This window comes from Hemitrygon akajei, chromosome 4 (genome assembly GCF_048418815.1).
Source record: "Hemitrygon akajei chromosome 4, sHemAka1.3, whole genome shotgun sequence".
Taxonomy (NCBI): Eukaryota; Metazoa; Chordata; class Chondrichthyes; order Myliobatiformes; family Dasyatidae; genus Hemitrygon; species Hemitrygon akajei.
In genome coordinates, this window is record NC_133127.1 from 16,007,390 (window position 1) to 16,024,836 (window position 17,447).

The 17,447-nt window shown below is 44.8% G+C and overlaps 1 protein-coding gene across 1 annotated transcript in view; it reads right to left on the minus strand.

Annotated features, from left to right (window-relative positions):
• LOC140726138 (dedicator of cytokinesis protein 2-like) overlaps window positions 1-17,447 on the minus strand; it is a 1,234,790-nt gene that overhangs the window by 821,562 nt on the left and 395,781 nt on the right. Inside the window, exon 24 of the mRNA XM_073042110.1 lies at window positions 11,976-12,046. Within this exon, the coding sequence (XP_072898211.1) occupies window positions 11,976-12,046 (71 nt within the window). The remainder of the gene's footprint in view (window positions 1-11,975; window positions 12,047-17,447) is intronic.

Consider the following 17,447-nt stretch of genomic DNA (forward strand, 5'->3'; position numbering starts at 1 on the left):
GTCTCCTGACAGAGCTGTGCACAGTTCTCCAATGTAAAGTAATTAGGCCGTGGTCTTTCAAAAACCCCCGAGTTAAAAATGCAAATGTTCCACCAAATGGCACGTGACTTAACTGTAAATTTCCCCCATCCCAGAAAACCCTTAGCATTTGCTCACTGCCAAGATTAAGTACAGTAATTGATCGTCCTGCCTCAAACTAGCACACATAGACTGAACCCACACACAGTCTTGTTCTCAGGGGAAGATATCCAAGAATGAGAGGTCATGGGATTAAGGTGAGGGGGCAAAGATTTAAAAAGGGGTCCTGAGGGGCTTCATATTCACACAGAGGGTGATGCATGTATGGAACAAGTTACCAGAGGAAAAGGTCGAGGCAGGTACAATAACTGTATTAAAAAGACATTTGGACGAGTACCCAGATAGGAAAGATTTAGAAAGGGATGGGCCAAATGCTGGCAAACGTGACTACATTAAATAAACTTCCGGTAATTTTCAACCCCCACCCCCCCCCCCCCCCCCACACACACACCTTTTCCCTTCTCTCTTCTTCCATTCCCATTCTGCCTCTCCTCTTAGCTCATCTGTTCTCCTCATCTGCCTATCTCTTCCCTCTGGAGACCCTCCTCCTTCCCTTTCTCCCATGTTCCACTTTCTTCTCCTACCAGATTTCTTCTTCTTTTACCTCATCTGCCCATCACCACCCATCCCCCACCCACCCACCTACCCCTTCACCTGGCATCACCTGTCACCTGCCAGCTTGTACTCCTTCCCCTCCCACCATCTTCTTATTCTGACTACTTCTCCCTTCCTTTTCAGTCCTGAGGGGCAGTCTTGGCCTGAAACATCAACTCCTTATGCCTCTCCATGGATGCTGCCTGACTTACTGAGTTCCTCCAGCATTTTACAGAGCCTAAGTGAACATCTTCTTCATAAACAAGTTGGGTGAAATTTTGTGGAATGCCTCTATGACATGGTCAAATGACAGTATCATTTTTGAATAAACGTGACAAGCTCTATCCCATCATATTTCTGATTTTTAACCAGACTCAGAGATTAAATGTGCGAGCCCTAATGGCAAAAGTTTCTCTGACACACACTGGATGAACACAAATGATGGGGTAAGACTTAGTGGGCTTAGATGAGATACAGAGGAAATAGCATAAGATAGATTACAAAGATTAGCTTTATTTGTCACAAAGTTGTCAAAACTTACAGTGAAATCTGTCATTTGCGTCAAATCAGCATGGATTGTGGTAAGACCTTAAGATATAGGAACAGAATGAGGCCATTTTGGCCCATCAAATCTCTTCCCCCATTTCATCACGGCTGATCGATTTCTCTCTCAGTCCCAACCTCCTGCCTTCTCCCCATATCCCTTCATGCCCCGACTAATCAAGGGTCTATCAGCCACTGTCTTAAATATACATAAAGACTTGGCCTCCACAGCTGCCTGTGGTAATGAATTCCACAGCTTCACCACCCTCCAGCTGAAAAAAAATCCTCTTTATGTCTGTTCTAAATGGATGTCTCTCTATTCTGGTACCATAGGAAACATCCACTCCACATACACTCTGTCAAGTCCTTTCGCCATTTGATAGATTTCAATATGATCACCCCTCATTCTTCTGAATTCCAGTGAGTATAGGCCCAGAGCTATCAAACGCTCCTCATTTGATAAGCCTTTTGATCCTAGAAACATTGTTGTGAACCTTCTCCACTGTTAACACATTCTTATTTAGATAAGGGGCCTAAAACTGCTCACAATACTCCTGTGAGGCTTCGCCAGTACCTTATAAAAGCTTAGCATTACATCCTTGTTTTTATGCTCTAGTCCGCTCGAAATGAATGCTAACGTCGCATTTGCTTCCCCACCACGGACTTAACCCGCGAATGAACCTCTAGCGAGTCTGCTAGGGAAATAGTATAACTTAGGTTAGAAATATTAGCTGTTATTTGTGATGTGAAATGTGTCGTTTGAATCAGATCAGCAAGGATTGTGCTGGGCAGCCTGCAAGTATCTCTACACTTCCAGCATCAACACGGCATGCCTCTAACTCACTAATTCTAAACGTATGTCTTTGGAACGTGCGAGGAAACCCACACGGTTGCGGGGAGAACATAGTAATTCCTTGCAGACGGCAGCGGGAATCGAACCCCGATCTTACAGCTGGCTCTGTGATAGTGTTATGCTAGCTGCTGTGCTACAGAGCCTTACTGCGTCCGTGTGGCACTCAGTGGTGTTCTGGGTCGGGGAGGCGGTTGCAGGACTTGTTGCTCCTGAGGTGGCAGTAGGACACAGTGGATGTAACGTCTTCCCCTGGACAGCAGAGTAAGTGGCATCGCCATCGGGGAAGGGACACTGAATGAGACCCACACTGAGACAGCAGGGGAGTGGGTCTACTCCTGGACTCTAAGTGGGAAAGATTGACAGTAATAGCCACATTGAGGAAAGGGAAGACTGTGAGGGTTGTAAACGGGGAGGGTGAGTGTGAGGGTTGTAAACAGAGCAGTCAGGTGCACTGTCTCAGTTGTGGATAGGAAATAGAATGTTATATGCACCTGAGGCAATAACAGGCTTCCTCATTTGGTCTCACCCTAGCAGAGATATCCCCCTTGATCCACCCATCCCTTCCCCACCTCCCCCAGTGCAGCAAAGAAATTTCTTTTCCCTGGTTCCCCAGTTCTGATGAAGGGTCTCAGGCCTGAAGCATAAACTTGGGTTTTCTCCCTCCACAGATGCTGCCTGACCTGCTGAGCCTTTCCAGCATTTTACTTCAGAATTCCAGCACCTTCAGTCTATTTTCTAATTTAATATTGGCCGTGCTTTTGCACGTCTGGGTGCTGAGCTTTCGGAGTCCTTTCCAAATGATATATGGTCCACGCAGGAGATCAGGTGTGGAAAGAGGAATATGAAATTGGATCAGCACTTGTCAACTGGACCCTTCAAATTTGCTCTGTCATTTATTAAGATTGAAGTGCTGTTTCCGGTCACTCTCCTAGTTTTCTTTCATTCTATTTATCCATAGTCGAACCAGAGAATGATACAGCAAGGAAACAGGCCCTTTGGCCCACTTTTCCTATGCTGACCAAGGTTCCCACTTGATCCAGTCCCAATTTCCCACGTTTGCCCCATATCCCTCTAAACCAGGGGTTCCTGCCCTGGGGCCCACAGACCTCCTTGTTTAATGATATTGGCCCATGGCATTAAAAAGGCTGGGAAACCCTGGTCCAAAACTTTTCTATCCATGAACACGTCCAAATGTCATTACACTTCTACGCTGAACCACTTCCTCTGATAGTTCGTTCCAAAGCTGCACTACCCTCTGAGTGAAGATGTTTCACTTTTAAATCTTTCCCCTCTCACATTAAAACTATGGTTTCTGCTTTTATGATTTTCTCTCTCCATAGGGGAAAGAGAAGACTGAGTGCATTCACCCTATGTAACCCCTCATAGTTTTATAGAGTCACCCCTCAGTCTCCTAAATCCCAAGGAATAAAGCCCCAGTCTGCCTAACGTCTCCCTATAACTCAGACACTCTGGTCCGGCCCTGGCAACCATCTTGTAAAACTTTACTGCACTTTTTCCAGTTTAATAAACACGAGGTTCTGCAGATGCTGGAAATCCAGTGTAAGACGAGTCCCAATGAAGGGGTTTGGGCCTGAAGCATCAAATCTTCATCCCTGTCCATAGGTGCTGCCTGACCTTCTGAATTCCTCCAGTATTTTGTGTCTGTGTGCCTTCCAGTTTACTAACGTCATTGCTATAACAGGGTAACCAAAAGTGTACACATTACTCATTGTGTATGCATGTCCTGAAGGAACTTCTTGAGGCTGCACTTCCTACTGGGGCAAGGAATTCCAAAGTCTTACAACCATCTGAGTGAAGAAGTTCCCCTTCATGTCCTGAACAGCCTATTCCTTATTTTCAAACTGTAACTCCAGCAGTAGACTCATTGGTCACAGAAATGTTACTGCAACATTTCAACTCTCAAACCCTGTGAAATTTTTGTAAGTGTGATGGATATTCACTTTCCAGGGCCTAGGAGACTAACTGCAAACTCAGCTTTCCAGCACAGCAGCATGGCCTTTCCCAAGGTGTCAGAATTATTGGGGATAATATTTGACAAATATTTTTTGTTCATTTTTTTGTTGTAATCATGTACGAGTCTTAGGCCTTCGATATAAATTGCTAGCAGAAATCAGTCTGCAAAGTGATCAGGAGGCTTATTGTCTTCATCAGCCACATTCAAGACAATGGGGTTATGTCAGTCAGCATATTAAACATGGTTACAAGCTGCAATGTTGGTGCACTCAGAGGGTCAACCCTCCCAGCATTAAATGTGGATGTTTGGGACCTCTGTTGTCAGAAGCTTTTAAGACCATCTGTGTGAGATATTTTGTCCCTACAGCACAATACAGGCCCTTCGGCCCACAAAGTTGTGTCAGACATGTCCTTATCTTAGAACTACCTAGGTTTACACATAGCCCTCTATTTTTCTATGCTCCATGTACCAATCCAGGAGTCTCTTAAAAGACCCTATTGTATCTGCCTCCACCACCACTGCCGCCGGCAGCCCATTCCACACACTCACCAATCTCTGCATAAAAAAACTCACCCCTAACATCTCCTCTGTACCTACTTCCAAACACCTTAAAACTATGCCCTCTCGTGCTAGCCATTTCAGCAAGGCATTTGATAAGGTACCCCATGCAAAGCTTACTGAGAAAGTAAGGAGGCATGGGATCCAAGGGGACACTGCTATGTGGATCCAGAACTGGCTTGCCCACAGAAGGCAAAGAGTGGTTGTAGACGGGTCATATTCTGTATAGAGGCCGGTGACCAGTGGTGTGCCCCAGGTATCTGTTCTTGGACCCTAACTCTTAGTGATTTTTATAAGTGACCTGGATGAGGAAGTGGAGGGATGGGTTAGTAAGTTTGCTGATGACACAAAGGTTGTAGGTGTTGTGGATAGTGTGGAGGGCTGTCAGAGGTTACAGTGGGACATTGATAGGATGCAAAACTGGGCTGAGAAGTGGCAGATGGAGTCCAACCCAGATAAGTGTAAAGGGGTTCATCTTGGAAGGTCAAATATGATGGCAGAATATAGTATTAATAGTAAGACTCTTGGCAGTGTGGAGGAACAGCAGGATCTTGAGGTCTTAGTCCATAGGACACTCAAAGCAGCTGTGCAGGTTGACTTTGTGGTTAAGAAGGCATGTGGTGTATTGGCCTTGGTCAATCGTGGAATTGAATTTAGGAGCTGAGAGGTAATGTTGCAGCTATATAGGACCCTGGTCAGACCCCACTTGGAGTACTGTGCTCAGTTCTGGTCGCCTCACTACAGGAAAGGGATGTGGAAACTATAGAATGGGTGCTGAGGGTAGTTACAAGGATGTTGTCTGGATTGGGGAACATGCCTTATGAAAACAGGTTGAGTGAACTTGGCCTTTTCTCCTTGGAGCAATGAAGGATGAGAGGTGACCTGATAGAGGTGTATAAGATGATGAGAGGCATTGATCATGTGGATCGTCAGAAGCTTTTTCCCAGGGCTGAAATGGTTGCCACAAGAGGGCACAGGTTTAAAGTGCTTGGAAGTAGGTACAGAGGAGATGCCAGGGCTAAGTTTTTTTACTCAGAGAGTGGTGAGTGCGTGGAATGGGCTGCCGGCAATGGTGGTGCAAGCGGATACAATAGGGTCTTTTCAGACACTCCTGGATAGGTACACGGAGCTTAGAAAAATAGAGGGCTATGGGTAAGCCTAGTAATTTCTAAGGTAGGGACATGTTTGGCACAAATTTGTGAGCCGAAGGGCCTGTACTGTGTTGTAGGTCTTCTATGTTTCCATGTTTCTAGTTCAGCCCTGGAAAAAAGCCTCTGACTATCCACATGATCAATACCTCTCATCATCTTGTACACTTCTATCAGGTCACCTCTCATCCTCCGTCGCTCCAAGGAGAAAAGGCCGAGTTCACTCGACCTATTCTCATAAGGCATGCTCCACAATCCAGGCAACTTCCTTGTAAATCTCCTCTGCACCCTTTCTATGGTTTCCACGTCCTTTCTGTAGTGAGGCGACCAGAATTGAGTACAGTACTCCAAGTGGGGTCTCACCAGGGTTCTACATAGCTGCAACATTACCTCTCAGTTCTTGAACTCAATCTCATGGCTGATGAAGGCCAATACACTGTTTGCCTTCTTAACCACATAGTCAAGCTGCGCAGCAGCTTTGAGTGCCCTATGGACTCCGACCCCAAGATCCCTCTGATCCTCCACACTGCCAAGAGTCTTACCATTAATGCTATACTCTGCCATCATATTTGACCTACCAAAATGAACCACCTCACACTTATCAGGGTTGAACTCCACCTGCAACTTCTCAGCCCAGTTTTGCATCCTATCAATGTCCCACTGTAACCTCTGACAACCCTCCACACTATCCACAACACCTACAACTTTTGTGTCATCAGCAAACTTACTAACCCGTCCCTCCACTTCCTCATCCAGGGCACTTATAAAAATCATGAAGAGTAAGGGTCCCAGAACAGATCCCTGAGGCACACCACTGGTGACTGACCTCTATGCAGAATATGACTCGTCAACAACCACTCTTTGCCTTCTGTGGGCAAGCCAGTATATCTGGTAAACATATGGGAAAGGTAGCTGGACGCATGGCAGTGTAGTGGTTAGTGTTGTGCTATTAAAACTTGGGGTGGCACAGTTTTGAGTTTAATTCGGGCACCATCTGCAAGGAGTCGCAGTGCGTCCTCACCATGGAAAGCACTAGCTTTCCCTGGCTGCTGCTCAGGTTTCCTCCCGCAGTCCAAAGGTGTATCGGGTAGGTTAAATGGGCATTGTAAACTGTCTCATGATTGGGTTAGTGTTAAATTGGGGTTGCTGGGAAGTGTTGGGCAGCATGACTCAAAGGGACGGAAGGCTGCATTCCACACTGTATCACTAAATAACAAAATAATAAAAATCACATGCAGATGGTGGCATCAGTAGAAAATAATATAATTATCAGAAGCATTGGGGAAGGTTACGAATGACGAGGAGGACGACAGGAAGAAGAACTGCAATTCATTCTTCATCCTTCTATTTCTGTGACAGAGGACTCGTTCATCTGCAACTCTTTGGAATGTTCTTCTAGCTTGTAAGAGTTGTACCTGTGTTTGTGAATTCTTTGTAAACATTTTGCAATTCAGAAGTCTTTTATTATTTAGAAATGCTCAGTGAGTGTTAAAAGTGTGTCAGAATATTGGTCTAAGTTTAAATGTATATCATTAAAAATAAAATAACTATGTTTAAACTACCTTCCTCCTTGGTAGGGAGGGATGATCCACCACAGAGGCAGTGGGTATTGGCAGCCAGACCACAGTGCAAAGGCTGGACAGGGAAATAAGTTAGTCATTGACACAGTATAACCTTCCTATTGTAAGGGTAACTGTAGATACCTACAGTACTGTGTAAATGTCTGGTGTGTATAAGACATTTGCACAGCACTGTTTGTCAATGTATAGCGGAGAGCAAGTTTGCACATCTTGAAGGAGCAAAGGATTCTGGGAATGGAGAGGGTGGTGGTCTGCAGGAGGCGTGTGGGACTGGTGGCAGAGGAGTGGCAGAAGAGGGTGCAGACACATCCAGCCCAGATACACCAGGCCAGGTTATTTGATTCCAAACAATTGGTTTATTGATCATTACAAAATGAATACTTTGGTGCTTCCCCCTCCCTCCCCTTTTCCCCAACCATGATTCTTCTCTCCCTCCCTTTTTCCCCAACCATGATTCCCCTCTCCCTGCCCCTTTCCCACTCTCAGTCCACAATAGAGACCCAGAGCAGAATTAGGTTTATTATTACTTACATATGTCATGAAATTTGTGCGTTTTTTTTGTGGCAGTGGAACAGCAGCACAATCTTTAAAATTACTAGAGTACTGTGCACATGTGCTAGACACCCTGGCAAAATGTACGTGCTTAAGACTTTTGCGCAGTACTGTATATTGGAAAGGGCTTAAAATCTTCTTTTTCCTTCAGGGCTTTGAGGAGAGGGAACCCAATACCATCACCTAAGTTTCAATCAGTGATACACCTTTAATCAGGAAAATGCTTCAACAATTCTAAAGGCTGCCTGCATATGTTGGTTAATGGCAATATAGCAATCTGGATTCCTGAAGAAAGAGATGGTTTCTTTAGATAAAGAAAGGAACTAGAAAATGAGGAAGGAAAATGAAAGCGAAAGGAAGAAACTAGAAGATAAAACAATGAAACCAAAAGAATAAGAAATTGAAAGTTAAAGAAAGAAAGTCAAAGATTATAAGAATGAAACTGGAGGCTAACGAACGAAATTGGGATGTAAAGAATGAAACTAGGAAGTCAAGAGTGAAACTGGAAAGTAAATAATGAAACTGGAAAGTGAAGAATGAAACTGTAAAGTAAAGAATGAAACTGGAAAATAAAGAATGAAACTGGAAAGTGAAGAATGAAACTGGAAGGTAAAAACTGAAACTGGACATAAAGAATGAAACTGGATAGTCAAGAATGAAACTGGAAAGTCCGCAATGAAACTCCCCTCAGCCCCATCTTCTGCCTTCTCCCTGTAACCCTTGATGTCCTGATTAATCAGGAACCTAGAAACCTCTGCTTTAAATATACCCTCATGGTAGCTTGAACCTGAAGTATTATGATTATTTGACTTTAGAGAAAAAATAATCTTAAGCTGTGCTGAAAATGTCAATTCACATGCTGCTAAATTGGGGTTGAATGAGAATGATGGGAAGTGGTGCTGGGAGCAAAAACATCAGTGAGAAAGGTAGATTGCAAGGTGGTATCAGGAGAACTGAGTTTGCCTCTGGCTCAACACAAGGGGTCACATAAGTATATTTGTTTTCTTGATTGAGTCAGGGCAAATGAACTAAGCATCAGTGTGGAAACATTCAGGTAATACTGAACATAATGTCATGAAAGTCCCTCAAGGATGTCATAGCTGAGGGTGGTAGTGGGGATAAGCTCCCACTGCCTATTAAGTACTCCCAATAGCATCTCAATTAGCCGCTGACAACCAAGTCCAGCTCCTGGCCTTCACGTGTGGCTTGGCTACCAAGTCTGGTGAAAGCACTGAACAGGAGAAGGGCAAAGGCTGTTTACTGGCACCTTAAAACCAGTCATTCCAGGTAAATGGAGCTCATCAGCCATGGTTGGCAGCTCAACTAAGAGAAGGAAAACTCTGATCTCAAACCTCCACTGCTTCACGACTGTACCCACTCATGGGGAAGGCTGTTGGAGTAAATCTCAAGGAGAAATCCAAGGCTGGAGTCCCTAAGGCAGTCCGACGTTGAGTTCAGTGTTGACTGGCAACTCCCTTAATGCCACTAATGCCAAGCTGTATCAGTCTCTGCCATTCCTTTGGATTCATCAGCTGTGTGGAGAGGGGGAGCCCACTACATGGGCAACAGCTTGCTCACCACAACATACCATCCTGGCTTGCATATCTCAGAGACAGCTGGGATGCAACATCAATGGTTGACCCCAACCGATGGAGGGGCCTCAATATCATGAAGTTTACAATAACTATACAAAAAGTTGTTCAGCACTTTAAAATGAAAGGCCAAATGGAGAACAGCCAATTTCAATGAAATGAGAGCAGATCTGGCCTAGATAAACTGTAATCAGAGCTTGGCAGGCGAATCTGGAATTGAAAAATGGGAGACCTTTAAAGTTTCTGCTGCAGTCTAGGTATTGCCAAAAGGGAGGAAAATAGAGAAATTAGAGACCCAGCTCGATGAATGAACAAACAGGTAGAGAATAAATCAGAGCAGAATAAAAGACCAACAATGGTCTTGTTGCAGAGTCTCAGCCTGAAATGTGGACCATCGATTTGTCTCTACTGATACAGCTTTTGGGTTCTTTCAGAATGTTGCTTTATCTCCAGATTCCAGCATCTTCAGGTCTGGTATGTAACAGGTGTTGGGTTGAAATACTCTCGAAACCAGAAAGTTCTCAAGGCGAAGTAAGAAAATGAGGAAAGCAGTGACAGACAACATTCCCTCTAAACTTTCATAGCTGCGCGGACCAGCTGTCGGAGGAATTTCTCCATGGCCTGAAAACTGTGCGGTACTTTAATGTGTAACATTATACAAAAGAAAAGTCCAACTGCACGGCAGCAAAGGCGATGTGTACTGCAGTATCTGCATGGCTGCGCACCCACACAGCTTAGCAGGAACTGTGGTGACAGATCATAATATTAGTCTAAAAGGTGGGTCTAAAACAAGTGTTCCCAACCCAAGGTCCACGGACCCCTCAGTCAATGGTAAGGGTCTATGGCATAAAAACTGTTGGGAACCACTGGTTAAAAGGAAATTGAAAAATTATATGGGTATGTGAATAGGAAAAGGATTGCAAGATGAGGCGTGGAGCTAATCAGACACATGCACATAGAAGAAGTGGGCATGTCTGAAGTGAGAAATAAATATTTCACAACAGTTTTCACCAGCAGATATGTATGTTGGGATATAAGCCAAGGGAGATATAATTGGGATTCTAGAGTGGCTAAACTCTGATATAAAGGAGTCATCATCATTACTGCCGAGTCATACGATGTGGACGATTATGGTTTTTCATCTGCCTTTAATCTAAGACAGCTCTTCTTATTCTTTTTATCCATGACCATGATTGTTCTTGACAATTTTTTCTACAGAAGTGTTTTGCCATTGACTTCTTCTGGGCAGAGTCTTTACAAGACGGGTGACTCCAGCCATTATTTATACTCTTCAGAGATTGTCTGCCTAGTGTCAGTGGTCACATAACCAGGACTTGTGACATGCACCAGCTGCTCGTACGATCAGCCACCACCTGCTCCCATGGCTTCACGTGACCCTGATCGAGGGAGACTAAGCAGGTGCTACACCTTGTCCAAGGGTGACCTGCAGGCTAGTGGAGGGAAGGAGCGCCTCACTCTTTACCCCATCACCCCCATGGTATTCTACAGCCCAGAAAAAAGTCCTTTGGCCCATTAAGTAAATGCTGACAATCTTTTGCCTAGCCCAATTGACCGACACCCAGACTATATCCCTGCAAACATCCCTCATCCCGATTTAGGTTAACTATTGCAATTGAATTCACATCTACTACTTCCCCTGGCAGGCCACACCACACTCACATCAACGCCTGAGGGTGGTGAACAACTCTCACTAAGGAAACATCTGGACCAGAAGCTATGTATCTGAGCTTGCTGGAGGAAGTTTCACAATCCTTGAACAAAACCTCCCAAGTTATACCATGTAGCTGTGTGCAGTTTTCGTCACCTAATTATAAGAAGGGATGTAATTAAGCTGGTATGGGTGCACAAGGATGACATCAGGACTGGAGGACTTGAATTTTAAAGTGAGGCTGGACAAGCTGTGTCTGTTTTCCCTGAAGGGAGTAGGAGAGCCAAAGGTGATCTTATAGAGAGTTAGATAATCGTGATCGCAACTCTTTCTCCCGGGGTAGGGCAAACCAGCGGGCATTGGTTGAAGGTCAGAGGGGAAAGATTTAAAGGGAGCCTGAGGGTCAGTACTTTTCAACAAGGGGTGGTGTGTAAATGGAATGATTTTCCAGAGGAAGTGGTAGAGGTGAGCAGAATAACATTGTTTAGAGACAGTTCAACAGGTACATGGATTGGAATGATTCAGAGGGATATGGGCCAAACATGGGCTAAGGGAGATGGGCATCTTGGTTAATATGGATGAGGTGGGCTGAAGATTCTCTTCCCACACTGTATTATTCCATGGCTCAATGAAGAATAAAAAAAGTCAAAGGATCCTTTGTGGGCCGAAAGGCCTGCCTGTGCTATACTCTTCGATGTTCGATAGGTGGTATTAATTCTGCACAGCGATAGGAGCTCAAGCTGGGAACTGGGTCCATCTGGGACATCCTTCCACCTAGTATTACACCAAGGGAGATCCAATTTCAGGATATCTATCACTTAACAGCAGCCTACCTTAATAAGATGGGATCAAAGATCGTTGCCACATCTTGAAGGACCGTCGGCAAGTACTTGAGGGAAGCTCCCTGGAATGGGAAGAGAAAGGGAATTTGATTAGGTTAGAGGGATATCAGGACCTCGTGCTGGTCAATAAATGACAACCAATTACACTTAGTCTAACAATACTGAAGGATGCCATTCAGCTCATTGGGTCTATGCCAGCCCCAAGGTCAGCAAGCACATTAAGATCATACAGTATATCCATATAGCCATACAACTTATTCCATTTCAAATGTTGAACAAATCCCCTCAGAATGTTTGCTGAAATCCATAAATTTACATATCTTTCCACTGTTAATGACATCAGAGACGCACTGTGCTCATACAAAAGCAGGCCAATTTATTAGAGTACAGACAAATTTTCCATCAAAATTGTCTCCTGGTTTACTGGAGACAAGAAACTGCAGATGCTGGAATCTGGAGTAACTCACAAGGTGCTGGAGGAACTCAGTGGGTCAGGCAGTACCTGTGGACAAATATTCATAACTGCATTGATATGTTGGGCCCAGGATAGATTCTCAGAGATGTTGACATCCAGGAACTTGAAATTGCTCACTCTTTCCTCTTCTGATCCCTCAATAAGAACTGGTGTGTGTTCCCTCATCTTACCCTTTCTGATCTCAACATGAACGATTTCAACACGAACAGCCCATTTCCCTTCTCACCTCTCCCCATTCCCACCAGGGTCGTCACTCCACCAGATGGAGGCTGAAAGCTGCAAATCATATTTATTCATCATAGGTACATTGAAATATCAAGTGAAATGGATTGCTCATGTTACAACCAACACATCTAGAGGTGTGCAACTGGTGTGAACACAGCGAGTCCACAATGATTGGCAGAACAACACAGAACACAATAAGCAACAAAATGATGATAGCAAACCAAGCCCCTTTCCTCTCCCCCACCCACCAACACACACAGAGAGCCCTCCAGCACTGGGCCTTCTGTCTCCAGTCTCTGGGCTTTGACTTCCATTCTTCCAATCAAACTTCAGGCTTTGATCTTTGGTATCAGCCTTTGGATTAGCAGATAATGGAACGCTGAACTCCAGGCTCAAAGCCCAGGTGCACCGAATGACCAGCCCTCGTGTATCCTAGGCCCAACATATCGATGCAGTTATGAAGAACTGCAGCTCTGTACAGTGGCTATTACTGATTAGGAGTTTGAGGAGATTTGGTATGCCACCAAAGGCACTTAAGATTTTTCATTCTAACTGGCTGCATCACTGTCTGGTACTGGGGGGGAGGGGAGGCACTGCACATGATTGAAATAAGCTGAGTAAAGTTGTGAACTCAGTCATGGGCACTAGCCTTCATAGTCTCCAGAATATCTTCAAGGAGCGATGCCTCAAAAAGGCAGTGTCCACCATTAAGGGCCCCATTATCCAGGATATGCCTTCTTCTCATTGCTATCGTCAAGGAGAAGGTACAGGAGCCTGAAGACACAACACTCAATGATTCAGGAATAGCTTCTTCCCCTCTGCCATCAGATTTCTATGAATGTCCTTCACCTGTCTATTTCAGTGGCCTTCTTGCACAGACAGAGATCTTGCCTGCCGATGTCCTTCACCCCCATGTTCACCGTGTGCTGACTCGGGAACTGATGGGCAGCTCACGGGTGTCCTTTTGGTGACACTGGTAGGGAAGCTGACATTGAATGAGTTCAAAAGGGAATCCGCGTGTTGGCTGCCTTCAGCATCTGTCATCTGCCTCCATTTCATCCTCCCCCACGTTGGAAGGGTATTCAGGCAACCTTCTCATTTACAACTCATTGCCAGGACATGAGGGACTGGGTTTCATGAGAGGTTAGGCAGGCTAGGGCAATATTCCGTCAAGGGCAGGAGACTGATATTTAATCTTAAAGATGGATAAGTGCTATTGGAATGGGGTGTAGAGTTGTTATTTTTTGTGTTGTTTAACTTTCCTGGTAAACCTGTAATAAGATAAAGTAAGAACTGGAAGGCAATTTTGAATAAGGTGGGACAGCAGAAACCTGATTGGTTGAGGACCAACCAATCAGGAAGGATGTATGATGGGAATTAAGTATATATACCACTGGACTAGACATGTCTTGGCATCATCCCTTATAAAGCTGGTGGAGTTTGTCATTGAAACGTTAGTTAAAATCGACACTTTGACCCGGCTGGAAGTCCGAGAAGAGTTTATGTGTCATATATGCCAGGAAAGCACGCCATCCTTTTTTAAAAAACTTTCCGATGTTTGCTTGTATCTTTAAACAGTACTGTGCAAAAGTTTTAGGCACATATATATACTGTATGTGAGAGATGATAAAACTGATTCTGATATGGGTCTCTATTGTGGACTGAGAGTGGGAAGGGGGCAGTGAGAGGGGAATCATGGTTGGGAAAAGGGGAAGGGAGAGGGGAGGGAACGGGAAGCACCAGAGAGACATTCCGTAATGATAAATAAACTAATGACCTTGCCTGATGAGTCAGGGCTGGGTGTGTCTGCACCTACCCCTCCCTCAGCAGTGGCACTCCGTCCCTGCCACCTGTCCCACACCCCTCCACCCTCCCCATTCCCAACATCCTTTGCTCCTGCCAAATTTACGAGATTCCTCTCCATTCCACGTTGACAAATACAGCGCTGTGCAAAAGCCTTAGGCACCCTGGCTACAGTACGTATATAGGTGCAGCTCCTTTACCATATGGTCTTACGGCTCAATACACAGTACTGTGCAAAGTCTCAGGCACATATACAGATATAGCTAGGGTGCTTAAGGCTTTTTCCACAGTACTGTGGTAATATTATGTATTGCACTGTACTGCTGCAGCAAAAACAAATCATGACTACTGTATACATGCAACAGTTCAAGAGATGTTGAGATGTTTCTGCTGGTGAGAGAGTCTCGAACAAAAGTCCATAGTTAAGGGGTTGGCCATTTATAAGTGAGGCATGTAGAAATTCTTCTTTACAGAATCTCTGGAATTCGCTACCCCAAAGGAGATGTGGGTTTGACCATTAGAAGTTACAAGGATATTGTTAGGACGTGAGGACTTGAGTTATAAGTAAAATTTAGATCTTCATTCCCTGAGGTGTAGGAGAATGAGGGGAGTTTTGATAGAGGTATACAAAATTGGGTGGTGTGGTGGAGATATGTCTCTACCAAAGGAGGTGTAAGGTGCTCCTTCCTTCTGCTAGCCTGCAGGTCACCCTTGGGCAAGGTGTAGCATCAGCTTAGCCCCCCCAGTTGGGAGTACGGGAGGCCATGGGAGCAGGTGGTGGATGGTTGTATGAGCAGGTGGTGCATATCACAAGTCCCGGTTATGTGACCACTGACACCAAGCAGACAATCTCTGAAGAGGATTGATAATGGCTGTGGTCTCCCATCTTGTAAAGACACTGCCCAGAAAAAGTTTGCCAGGAACAATCATAGTCATAGAAAGACCGTGGTCATCTATGTCATATGACACGGCACATGACGATGATGATGATACCAAATAATGAGGGGTAAAGATAGGACAAATGCAAGCAGGTTTTTTCCACTGAGGTTGGGGGAGACAAGAACTAAAGGTCATGGGTTAAGGGTGAAAAGTGAAATGTTTAACGGGAACATGAGGGAAAACTTCTTTCCTCAAAGGGTGATGTGAGTGTGGAATGACCTGCCAGCGGACATGGTGCATATGGCTTTGACTGCAACACTTAAGGGAAATCTGGATTGGTTCCTGGATGGGAAGGGTTTGAAAGGCTTTGGTTCAGGTGCAGGTTGATGGGACTAGGCAGAATAACAGTTTGGCATGAACTAGATGGGCAGAAGGGTGTGGTACTGTACTGTAGCACACTATGACTCTGACTCTAAGTACAAAGTAGTTAAGGCAGATTGTTAAAGTAGTTTTTAAAGATCAGGAAGTGCAGAAGGGGAGAACAACCGGATATTGAATGTCAGGGTAGGCTTGAGTAGCTTACTTCTGTTGATACTTCTTTGTGTTGTGAGGTATGTGACACCATATGGCTGAGGAAATGTGCAGAAGTTATATGGTCCATACATGCTCTCTTATTTTTTCAGTTTGTTGAAGGACTCAACAAACGAGAGGTCATGTTGCAACTCTACAAATCTCTGGTGAGACCGCACTTAGAGTATTGTGTTCAATTCTGGTCACCTCATTATAGGAAGGATGTGGAAGCTATGGAGAGGGTGCAGAGGAGATTTACCAGGACGTTGCCAGGTTTGGAGAACAAGTCATGTGAAGCAAGGTTAGCAGAGCTGGGACTTTTCTCTTTGGAGTGTAGAAGAATGAGAGGGAACTTCATAGGGGTCTACAAGATTATAAAAGGCATAGATAGGGTGGATAGTCAGTATTTGTTTCCCAGGGCACCAATAGCAAACACCAGAGGTCATATGTACAAAATTAAGGGAGGGAAGTTTAGGGGAGACATCAGAGGTAAGGTTTTTTACACAGAGGGTTGTGAGTGCCTGGAATGACTTGCCAGGGATGGTGGTGGAGGATAAAACATTAGGGGTATTTAAGAGCCTGTTGGACAGGCACATGGATGAAAGAAAAATGGAGGGTTATGAGGTAGTGTGGGTTTAGTACTTTTTTTAAGGATTATATGGGTCGGCACAACATGGAGGGCTGAAGGGCCTGTACTGTGCTGTAGTGTTCTATGGTTCTATGACTCACCTGCATTCCCTCTCTATTCTCTGCCAAACTTCATTTCTCCTTCCACACAGAATTCTACCTTCTTGCATCGTTGATGGTGGCCGGATATCCACCCTGGATGTGTGAGGTAGTGACCAACAACACACTCACCGTCACAGATGGTTCCACAAGAACACAATAAAACCAGAGCTGGAGTAGCCTATCCCACCATTCAAGCCCATCTAGCCTATCCCACCATTCAAGCAAGCAAAATGCTGGAGGAACTCAGTGGGTCATGCAACTCTGTGGTGGGAAATGGACATTTGACCATAAACACAAGAGATTTTGCAAGTGTTGGAAATCTTGATCAACACAAACGGACACATAAAAATGCTGGAGGAACTCAGCAAGTTATGCAGCATGCATAGAGAGAGATAAACAGCTTAATGTTTCAGGTCAATGAAGGGACTCAACCCAGAACATCAACTGTCAGTTTTCCACCACAGTTGCTGCTCAATCTGTTGAGTTCCTCCAGCATTTGATATGTGGCTCCAGAGTCCGGAATCAGCAGTGTCCTGTGCATGCACCATTGAAGGTGGTCTTGGCTGACCTTCTCTTCTGTGCTAGTTCCTCACATTCCTCAGTTTCTCCATCAATCAAATATTTATCTATAAAAGCATAGAAGGAGACCACTCGACCCATCATTTCCACACTGGCTCACAACCAGAGCAACTCATCAGTTCCGTACATCTGTAGATGTTGTCCAGTTGACTCCTGAAGGCCACACAATAGAACCTGCCTTCACCACATCTGCAAGTGGGAGA